Genomic DNA, 11,924 nt, shown 5'->3' on the forward strand with positions numbered 1-11,924 from the left:
GTTTATCTGCAGGACTACTAGTAGCTGGCTGCAGCCTTTGTGACACCGTGATAAGCTGGGCCAAGTGGCAAAGTAAAGCTGCTTGTTATACTTTGATCAAGAGCTGAGTCCGTTAGCAGCGAATATTTTTTATTACAACAACCACGTCCCGCAGCACACCATTTTGATTGTTAAAATGAAGCCATTGAAAATACCGTGAAAAGCGAGCCGAAGTGCACTCAAATCACAGTTTTATGCTAACTTAAGAGCGTCACCCAAGTTTGAAGCAACTGCAACTGGGTGACCACGGCACGCGAGGGATGAACCAGCGTCGATTGGACGAAACTGAACACACTGATTCATTCATTGTGCTCGTGGATTACACATAAAAGGTGCAATTCTCCTGACCCCTGTCCTGTACAGCGATCGCTGTTTTATTCCGCCTCTTCCTATCAATCAAGACAAACAATTCCAGTTCTAAAGTGACTGTTTAATAAACTTATAACTCTGTACTGATGCACTCACATTATCTGCTATAATTTTTCTTCCGGTGCACTCTCCAAACACCAGGGGGTGCGGTGGCGCAGTGGGTTGGACCACAGTCCTGCTTTCCAGTAGGTCTGGGGTTCGAGTCCCCCTTGGGGTGCCTTGCGATGGACTGGCGTCCCGTCCCGGGTGTGTTCCTTCCCCCTCTGGCCTTACGCCCTGTGTTACCGGGTAGGCCCTGTGACCCTGTATGGGACAAGCGGTTCTGACAATGTGTGTGTACTCTCCAAACTGGTACCTGCTACAGCGCATATAACAATAGTTCCCATTGTGACAACAGATCTGCTCGCTTACTGTGCTGTATTTACTTTTGCACATAATCGTGCACTGATGTATCCAAGTATCGCATAAACATGCTTCCCAAAACAACACATGTTAACAGTGAAATCACCTTACCTTAGAAGTTGCCCAGTTTTGCAAGATTCAGATTGAACTATAGATCTTTCTGCATTTAACTTTTCAAGTGCAGTCAAAACAACCTGGAGCTGAACACACTCAAAACAGAGGAGATAACTGTGGACTTCAGGAGGAAGGCTCCTGCACTTACCCCCTCACCACCACCACCACAGCACTGTGTCAGCTGTGGAGTCCTTCAGGTTTCTGAGTCCTACAATCTCCCAGGACCTGAAGTGGGACACCTATTGACTCCATCGTGAAAACGGCCCAACAACAGATGTACTTCCTTTGCCAACTGAAGAAGTTCATCCTACCACAGGGCCTGCTGAGGACAGTCAAGATGGCTGAGAGGATCATTGGTGCACCCCTGCCTACCCTTCAGGTCCTGTACAAGTCCAGAATGAGGAAGTGGGCAGGCAAAATCATCACTGATCCCACACACCCTGGACACAAACACTTCACACTTCTCCCCTCTGGCAGGCGTTACAGACCCCTGTCTGCCAGAACAACAAGACACAAGAACAGTTTATTCCCTCGGGCCATCATCTCATGAACAATTACACTCACCTATAGGTCTCCTGTCAGTACAATATGTCCCATCACTTTTCTAATTAAATTGTTTTTTAATTACATTTTTTGTATTTATTCTTTTTTACATTTATTCATTTAGCAGACGCTTTTGTCCAAAGCGACATACATCTCAGCAAAAGTACAATTTATGCATTAAATTGCATTATTTTTTACTCTGCAAATATGCTATTTATTTATTCTGTGTTTGTGTCAGCTGTCTGTCTTGTCTATTGTCTGTAATACTGAAAGAGATTTGAACGGATTCCTTGATTCTTTTCATTATATTGTATACTGTAGAGGGTGAAATGCCCAAAATCGTACCGATTTGTCTTTGGGGAAAGTTGTCTTCAAAGTGCTGGATTGTTCGCTGACACGTTGACAAATTGGTGAGCTTTGACCCATCCTTGCCCTTGAAGAACTAGGACTTTTTTGGAGGCTCCTTATATACTGTAACACAATTGCCTCATCTGTTTCACATAACTTTGTTATTTCAACATTTCTCATTGTTATTAGTCCTAAACTACCCATCCCATTGGATGATGCCATGCACTACAGGTCCCAACAGGGCTCAATACATGATGTCCCCCTTCTTAAATTTTTTAAAAAAATATATACATAACGGGGGTGCAGTGGCGCAGTGGGTTGGCCCACAGTCCTGCTGTCCGGTGGGTCTGGGGTTCGAGTCCCGCTTGGGGTGCCTTGCGACGGACTGGCGTCCCGTCCTGGGTGTGTCCCTTCCCCCTCCGGCCTTACGCCCTGTGTTACCGGGTAGGCTCCGGTTCCCCGTGACCCTGTATGGGACAAGCGGTTCTGAAAATGTGTGTGTGTGTGTGTATATACATAACAAGGGGGTGCAGTGGTGCAGCAGATTTGGCTGGGTCCTGCTCTCTGGAGGGTCTGGGGTTCAAGTCCCCCTTGGGGTGCCTTGTGACGGACTGGCGTCCCATCCTAGGTGTGTCCTCTCCCCCTCCAGCCTTACACCCTGTGTTGCTGGGTTAGGCTCCGGCTTGCCGCGACCCCACTTGGGACAAGCAGCTTCAGCCAGTGTGTTTGTGTGTGTCTATACATAAAAGCAACAACCACAAAATATTGGAACAACCCCTGTTTTTCTTTAACAATTTGGATTCAACATATACTGTGTTAGTGTTTCAGCTTTTGCTTGTGAGATTTATACATCTTTCTCTCTGCAAGACTTTGTTTGATAAGTGTCTCCTTTCTGTATCCTGATATTCTTTCCGGCTTGCAGATCAGGCAGGTTATAGTAGTAGCTGTCTGTCATAGTAGAGTTTTTTGTTTACTTTGTCTTTCCCTCAACCTCTCTCATGCCTTCAGAAGTCAGTAGTGAGGTAGAAGCAGGCAATTTTGATTTTAAGTGTGTCCCACGACCATCTGTGTATGTTATCACTTCAAATGTTACTCAGTGACTTTTTAAACAAATTCTTGATGGTTTGAACAGACCTTTCTGCTTGGCCATTTGACTGGGAATTATCTGGACTGGAGTTTATATGCTTGGATTCCCATCTGTCTGCCAGGGCTTTGTGCAGACTTCAAACTTGACATACTGAGGACCATTGCCAGATATGACAACATCTGCAATACCATTCCTTGCAAGCATAAACTTCATTACACGCACGCACGCGCGCGCACACACACACACACACACACACACACACACACACACACACACATTTTCAGAACCGCTTGTCCCCTACGGGGTCACGGAGCCTACCCGGCAACACAGGGCGTAAGGCCGGAGGGGGAGGGGACACACCCAGGACGGGACGCCAGTCCATCGCAAGGCACCCCAAGCGGGACTCGAACCCCAGACCCACCGGAGAGCAGGACTGCGGTCCAACCCACTGCGCCACCACGCCCCCTTAACTTCATTGCAGTGATTATTTTATTATTATTATTATTTTTATTTTTTATAGCGCGCTCTTCTCACGTAGTGTTACAGAGCGCTTTAACACAGGCATACAGCAAGAAAAATTGATACAAACAAAGAAGACAGTCAACTAATGGCTAACATAATGAAGAACTTATTATAGAGCTACAAGTATACCTACTGGCCACCAGGGAAAGGAACAAAAACTCCCAGCTGAAGGTTGAGGGAGAAAAAAACCTCTGGGGGTCCACGGGTCAGTGGTTGCCCACCCCTCCTGGGCATTCTAGAAAGTAACAATTTCTAAGCCAGTGTTTAACAGGTAATTATAATGTTGGTAAATGGCATCTTGGATCCCCAGCTCGGCATGGAACGTCTCAATCGTCATGGCAGATGGACATCATCCTGTCAGCACGGTATTCGTCTGTCACCACTGGCCGGCCTCCTCAGGTCTTATGTAGCGAGGTAGTGCTCAACGAGAAGATAGGACAGAGTTAGTAACTTGTTACTTAAGTAAATTTAAAATGCATTTTTGTAAAGATGATAAAATAAACAACCAAGGCAGGTCGAATTACATTATGAGGTGGAATGCCTGAGTGAACATGTAAGTCTTTCGTCGGGATTTGAAAACAGAAACAGATGCTCTAATTTCACCTCTGTTAAAAAAATCCTCCCTGGACCCCAATCTGGTTGAAAATTACAGACCGGTCTCTCTCCTCTCCTTCCTGTCCAAAACCCTTGAGCGGGCAGCCTGTGATCAACTGTCCGATTTCCTCACCCAGAACCATCTCCTTGATGGTTATCAGTCTGGTTTCAAAGTTGGTCACTCCACTGAGAGCGCCCTTCTGGCGGTATCTGACGCTCTCCAAGCTGCTAGAGCTGCCTCCCTCTCCTCGGTCCTCATACTTCTCGATCTGTCTGCAGCATTCGACAGTGTAAATCACCGGATTCTACTCTCCTCTCTTAACCAGCTTTGGATCAAAGGTGCGGCACTAAGATGGTTTGAGTCCTACCTCTCTGACAGATCCTAAGATTCTCAAGTGGTCTGGCGGAGCTCTCATTCTTCTCCTCTGCCTCTCTCCACCGGTGTTCCGCAGGGCTCGGTATTGGGTCCTCTTCTTTTCTCCATCTACACCTCCTCCCTTGGTCCGGTCATAGCCTCCCATGGATTCAAATACCACTGCTATGCTGATGATACCCAGCTCTTCCTCTCCTTTCCACCTGGTGCATCAGACATCTCCGCACGCATTGCTGCCTGCCTGTCAAACATCTCTTCATGGATGTATGATCAACACCTCCAACTCAACCTCTCCAAAACAGAGATTCTTTACCTCTCAGCTGGCCTGTCCTCCTGTCAAGACCTTTCAATTGAACTGGAGAACTCACTCATTTTGCTTAGTTCATTTGCTAAGAGTCTGGGAATAACGATTGATGTGAGTCTGTCGTTCTCTCAACATATCAAAGCCACAACCCAGTCCTGCAGATACATCCTGCATAGTATTCGTAGGATCCGTCCCTACCTCACTACTGACTCCGCCCAACTACTTGTCCAGGCCATGGTGACTTCCCGTCTGGAGTACTGCAGCTCTCTTCTGTGTGGCCTTCCTGCTAATTCCATCAAACCTCTGCAGCTTCTACAGAATGCTGCTGCACGAGTTGTGTCTGATTTGCCGAAGCGCTCCCATGTATCTACTCTACTCATCTCTTTGTACTAGCTTCCTATAGCTGCCTGAATCAAATTCAAAACCCTGATTACTGTGTACAAATGCATCAATAAAACTGCTCCCGGCTATTTACAGGACTTGATCAACCGGTACACTCCAGTCAGGCCCCTTCGCTCATGTACTTCTGCTCGCTTGATGGTCCCATGCACAAAGGGCAAAGCTCGGAGATTCTCGGTTCTGGGTCTGTTGTGGTGGAATGACCTTCCCCTGTCACTCAGAACTGCAGAAACTCCGTCTGTTTTCAAGAAGGGTCTGAAAACCCACCTTTTCCAGATCCACTTCGCCCAAGACCTCTCCAGCTCATCTATGGCATAACCATTCACGCATCGTAACTCCAGAAGCATCCCCAGATACAACCTTTATTCAGCCATTACTCTGGTATTGTATTGCTCATTTGTGTATCTTATAAAATTTAATAAAAAAATAAATTAAAAAATAATTGGTGTGGTTATCAGGATTTGTCTATCCTGTGTCTTATGCACCTACTTGAATGATGAACCTTGGTGCAACAAGTGGTAGGGAACAAACTAGGTTTGCTTGAGACTTTCATGTCTGCAGCTATGTCTCCTTCTCTCAATGTAATGCATAAATTGTACTTTTGCTGAGATGTACGTCACTTTGGACAAAAGCGTCTGCTAAATGAATAAATGTAAATGTAAATGTAAATGTAAAACTACGGTATATTGTTAGATGTTTACGGTAATGTCACATTTCATCATTTTATTTTGATGTTAGATCTCATGAATGAGAATTTATGGGCACTAAACTATTAATAACAAAGGTAATTCACCAGGAAGAGTATTTTTCTGGAAAAGGCAAAGGTGTACATAACTGGAAATTAGGGACCGTTATGGCCAACCTACAATATCAGGCATTTTGGTGAGCAGAAGAAACCTGTCTAGTCAGAAAGAGTGGTGAAACAAAAATGAAATAAGATGGAAAATAAGTCTCTTGTGAATTTTATATGGTGAGTAGGCTTTGAAAGTTGGCAAATCTGAAATCAAATTGACTCTACTGCCCTCTGTTGTCAGCATTATAGAACAACAACTATATTTACCCTGGAGGTGAGTTTGCTATGATTTGTCTGTACTGGCAGGGGGCATGGCTAGGGATTCTGGACCTCCCTGAAAATGATTTGTCATATTAATAAATTAATTATTAGGGGTATTTCTGTGTTAGTCTCAATGTGTGGGCCCCCAAGTTATCACCACCATTCACCACACTAGCATCGGCCTAGCGTACACTGAAATCTGGATTGTGAAACCGTTCACAGAAATTTAGCTATTCAAACCACATAAAGTTATGTATTACAGGAAGCTGCGTGTCTAACTTCATTTTTGAGTCCTGTTAAAAATTATAGGGACAATCAAAGAATAACCTGCCTTCAACAAGTAAACAGAGTAAGCAAGCATATTAAGATCAATGACATCCAGAGACAAAAGGTACACAGCGTCACTATAAAGAATGCAATTGCTGTATGTTTAATCCACCACACCTCCACCCCCCATTCATCCACAGCCATTCCCCTTCACAGAGACACACAGAGGTAGAGTTATTACTATGTCATGCCAAGGCATAGTTTTATTGTGCACACTGTTTACAGATTAGGCTCAGAAGGGATCAGTTGTTTCTGTCAGGAACTTCTTTGTCATGGTCCATTTTTACACACTCCTCAGAACAGCCCAGCAAAAATCGCACAATACCAAATTGGGGAAAAGCATCATATCCTGAGTGAAAATTGTATGGCTGTTGAAGGCATTTAATAGATATGCCTTTGTATTGAACAGATTTCCATGTCTCAGGGTACTCTGTCAACATACGCAAAGTGGTTGTGAATCAGACTTTCTGGCATTCTGTTCTTAACTATTTTCAACCCTGATTCCTGACCATGATCTTGCAAATTAAACTGATGTTCCACTCCAAACACTGAACTTCCTCTCACACTACAGTCCCCAATTGCTTTCTTATTCAGTTGTCCAATGAGCTGCCACCTAGCAAAATGCAACACAGAACCCCACGCCGACCCATGCTCACACAATAAAAACTAAAAGAAACACAAAAGGAGGAAGAATACCACGCAGGACTGTCTGCATGTGCCTGAACAACCAGTAGTAGGTAATGCATTTGAAGCACCTTTCACGTTCAGAAAGTCAAATCAACATATAAAGCCGTAAAGAAAAGCTATAATCAGGCCCAACTCAGTCTCTGCTTTATGCCCAGAATGCTTTTGAGAGTGTCTGGACCCCTTCTTGCGTATCCTCTTCAATATCATATATGAAAGTGCACCCAACCTAGCTGGGATGGGAGGCCACGGAGGGTTCAGCTCAGGGCTATTGCAGGGCCAAGCTCTAGCTGCCACCCAGGGCTCCTGTCTTGTCCCCAAAAGGTGGTGCGGAGCACACTAGGGTCATGCCAGAGAACGTTGACGAGGCTTTATTCTGGGGTAAAGCTGAAAGAAGCCACAGAAAGAATGGAAATGCTTAGAAGTGATCTATAGGGGACACACTTCTTAATTCTTTTCCCCTAATTACTTTTTCCAGATATTAACATGCCTCAACAAAGCCCTCCCAGCAAGCACCTCCCACAATGAGCCCAATGTCTAAAAGTCTCCAACTCCATCTACTTACCCCCAGCAGATTGCGGGGTATATAGCCCTCCTTGTCCTTTAGCCGGCCCCACCACCATTCTGTCTCAGTGTCATCCTTGCGTCGCAAGATGGTGATGGCATCTCCTTCACGGAATGACAGCTCATCCACACGTTGGGCCTCATAATCCCAGAGTGCATACACTACTCCCTTGTTCATTACACCTAGTTTCTCCTGCACACCTAGGAAGGACAGGAGAGGGGGTGACATCAGTGACCATACTCCTATTTACAAAAGCCCATTTCTCCCACTAGTACTCACCATAGAGAAACTGGGAGCACTGGGTGTAGCCCTCCTCCATCTCCTCACATTTGTCTGCAGCTGTCTCCACATCGCTGATGGTGGTGGCAAAGACAGCAGCTCCTGACTCCACCAGAAGCTTACACAGTTGCACACTGTTGCAGGAGGCGGCGCAGTGTAGCGGTGTCCTGGTCAACAGGACAGAGAAGAGTTAGGAGAATCTGTATCTGACACCAAGCCAAGATGCAACACAGAATCCTTTTAAATCAGCCATAAGTCTGTGATAGGCTAATTTTCACACTGGAATTTCTGCCATACGGCACAGAGCCCACCAAAGCTCACCAGCCATCACTGTCGGCAGCATTAACGTTAACCCCAAAATCAAGCAGGAACTTGACAATGTGGTGGTGCCCAGCACACACAGCATTGTGTAAAGGTGTGATGCCCTCATCATTGGGCTTGCTGGGATTCTCCACCTGTAAAGAACATAGCCCAAGGGGATTAGGAGGAAAGCAGCTTTCACATTTTCATACTCTATCATATACAGTAGAATGGGTCTTCACAGGCACTACCAGACTATTATTGTTTAAGTGGTATTGAGCTCTCAGTACTGCTTTTCACTTTTTTATATATTTGCATGCTCTTATTTTTACACTATTCTCTATTTCTGCAGCATGTATTTATTCCTGTATTATTTCAGTGTCTTCTGTCAGCACTTGTTAGCTGTACTGTATACTGCTGTAACCTTGTGCAGTTTCCTTTGGAATCAATAAATCTGCTTAATAAGACTGTCACCACATATCTAAACTGAGCCCAGCCCAGCTCAACCCACTATAGACCAGCAAAACTAAAAAAATCCTTACTACTTCTCCCCCTTTATTTTAATGAGTGGAAATATTTTTTTCATTGTACTGCTTCTGCTGTCCTGGCATTGCTGTGACCCAGTGCTATTCATAAAAGTACTTTAAATAAATTTCAATTCATTAACAACCCTGCCCAAACACACTTCCATCAGGTTCAAACCTCATAGATGATCCTTTGCACCAAATCAAATTCACCCTCCAAGGAGGCATCCAGCAGTAGGGCTAAGGGGTTGAATTGGACTCGTAGCCCACGGCCAGTCCGCAGTGAGTCAGGCTTCTTCAGGTTAGTACGCTTCTCCTGCAGGGTAAAGCAGGAGCACACACAGGGAGACATCATTAATATGAATCAACACAGCAGAATGGCGATAAGAAGAATCACACGATGCTTTTCTCTGGTACTGCTCTGGTACAACCGTTCAAATTTGGTTACTTCCAGTTGCTGATCCTAACAATGGACAAGTTACGCTGTGCTTTACTCCAGTGTGTCCCTCATTTTGAAAGTTTTTCCACTGTTTAGCGAAACCATTTAATTTTGTGTTATGACACAGCTGTAGCTTTTACGCTGAACTTGAAATGCATACCATTTTGATTTTAGAACAAAACCATTGTCTGTTTACATAACATTTAAGGAAGACTGAAATCAAAGCCTTCAATCACACACACACTGACTGAAACTGCCTGTCCTGACTGGGGTCATGGCAAACCGGAGCCTAACCCGGCAACAGAGGGCACAGGGCTGGAGGGGGAGGGGACACACCCAGGACAGGACACCAATCCGTCGCAAGGCAGCCGAAGCAGGACTTGAACTCCAGACCCGCCAGAGAGCAGGACCCGGCCAAGCCCACTGCACCACCACACCGCCCTAGTTTGCAATCAACAAAGACAAATGTTGGCAACTGCTGGAATGCAGAGTGCTTTTGTCCACTGTTTGCATTGGAGGTTCACTGCTGCAGTTCTTTGTGATTCCGGTAAGTTCAAAAACTCTTAACGGACAGCCTGTGATCAACTATCTGAATTCGTCACCCGGAACCACCTCCTTGACGGATATCAGTCTGGGTTCAAAGTTAGTCACTCCACGGCGACAGCGCTTCTGGCAGTGTCTGATGCTCTCCAGTTGGCTAGAGCTGCCTCCCTCTCCTCTGTCCTCATCCACCTCAACCTGTCTGCAGCATTCGACACTGTAAACCATGGGATTCTACTCTCCTCTGTTGGTCAGCTTGGTAACGAAGGAACAGCACTGAAAGGATTTGAGTCCTACCTATCACACAGAGTCCTATCAAGTGGTCTGGCGGGGCTCCCTTTCTTCTCCTCTGCCTCTCTCAACCGGTGTCCCACAAGGCTCCATACTAGGTCCTCTGCTCTTCTCAATCTACACCTCCTCCCTTGGTCCTGTCATTGCCTCCCATGGATTCAACAACCACTGCTATGCTGATGATACCCAGCTCTTCTTCTCATTTCCACCTGGAGTACCAGACATCTCCACGTGCATCGCTGCCTGCCTGTCAGACATCTCTGCATGGATGTCTGATCACCACCTATAACTCAACCTCTCCAAAACAGATATCCTTCACCTCCCCGTCTGTCGCAAAGTCTCTATCAAACTGGACAACTCACTCATTTTACCTACCTCCTCAGCTCAGAGTCTGGCAAAGGTGATTGACTCAGGTTTATCTTTCTCTCAGCACATCGAAGCTACAACGCAGACCTGCAGATACATCCTACACAACATCCGCAGGATTCATCCCTATCTAACAACAAACTCTGTGCAACTACCTGTCCAGGCCATGGTAATATCTTGCCCGGACTACTACAACTCTCTCCCACCTGGCCTCCCAGCTACCACCATCAAACCTGTACAGCTGATACAGAACACTGCTGCACGAGCTATGTTTGACTTGCTGAAGCACACACACACACACACACACACACACACACACACACACACACATACACACATTTTCTGAACAGCTTGTCCCATACGGGGTCGCGGGAAGCATTCCCACATAACTCCCCTCTTCTTCTCTCTGCATTGGCTTCCTGTAGCCACCCCTATGAGATGTATGTTGCTTTGGAGAAAAGCTCTGCTAAATGAATCAATGTAAATGTCCCCACCCTCACTGACTCACCCCTGACTGCCCAAGCTTGGGAGGGCTGCCTGTTTTCTCTGAGGAATTGACCTCAGGTGCTGCACCAAGGCGTGACTCTACAGGCTTGGCGGGGTTGTTGTTGCTGTCCTCTGTGGTGTGGGAAGTCAACTCATTGGCAGAGGGGGTTAGCAGCAGGTTGTCATTGGCATCAGGTGGTGGGGGTTGGAGGAGAGGCATCTCTGCTGGGCTTTGGGGCAGGCCGGAGAGATCTAGCAGGTTGCCATTGTCCACATCTGCCAGCGCGCCACCCATGTACTCTGGATGGAGGGCAGGTTGGTAGAAAGGCGTGGTACCACCCTCAATACCACCTGCCAGTGTATTGAAGCGCTGGTACAGCAGTTTCTGGATGTTGGGCCCAGTGGGACCCTCAGGCTCTGTGATGGAGCTGCGCTTCTTGAGGGGGCGTGGTGCATTGGCTAGTCTCTTCCGCAGGGCCTCCAGTTCACTGTCACTCTGATAGCGCATTGGTGAATGTGCCACCGGCGTCAGCTTGGTGGGGCTCAAGGGACGTGGGAGGTTTTCCACACCAGGCGGTGGCTCGGCTGTGTTGTTCTCTTGGTCTCCCTCTCCACATCCATGTGGTCTAGGAACAGGAATACCCCTTGTGTAAAGCTGAGGGGAAGAAGGCAGGGAGCTGGAGGGCAGGAGGGGCTTCCCATAGACTACAAGAAACAGATACTCGACACGTCACAACACAGTATCATAAAACACAAACTATACAATTCAGCAAACACTCTAGCTCAGAACTCCCAGATACTTACATCTAACATAATAGGTATGACCCAAACAACAGTATAAACTCCCTCAGCTAACAAGGGTAATTTATTCCATGAAATTACAGTTAGAACAATTCTTATTGCTGTTCAAATTGCTATTACGTCTTATGGGGGAAAAATTGGTTTCTGGATTAAAAATGTCACCTAAAATTAAAT

At 46.2% G+C, this 11,924-nt stretch overlaps 1 protein-coding gene across 3 annotated transcripts in view; it reads right to left on the minus strand.

The window, feature by feature from the left end:
• Positions 1 to 6,533: 6,533 nt before the first annotated feature.
• Positions 6,534 to 11,924, minus strand: part of LOC108941975 (apoptosis-stimulating of p53 protein 1-like) — a 38,830-nt gene continuing 33,439 nt past the window's right edge. For 2 of the 3 annotated variants that reach the window (XM_018764951.1, XM_018764950.1), the window contains exons 11-15: positions 10,972 to 11,654; positions 9,006 to 9,143; positions 8,325 to 8,458; positions 8,004 to 8,170; positions 7,556 to 7,924 (exon numbers count right to left, since the gene is read on the minus strand). In XM_018764951.1, the coding sequence (XP_018620467.1) occupies positions 7,641 to 7,924; positions 8,004 to 8,170; positions 8,325 to 8,458; positions 9,006 to 9,143; positions 10,972 to 11,654 (1,406 nt within the window). In that variant the 3' untranslated portion in view covers positions 7,556 to 7,640. The other variant, XM_018764952.1, reaches the window with a different exon arrangement.

Source organism: Scleropages formosus, chromosome 21 (genome assembly GCF_900964775.1).
Source record: "Scleropages formosus chromosome 21, fSclFor1.1, whole genome shotgun sequence".
Taxonomy (NCBI): Eukaryota; Metazoa; Chordata; class Actinopteri; order Osteoglossiformes; family Osteoglossidae; genus Scleropages; species Scleropages formosus.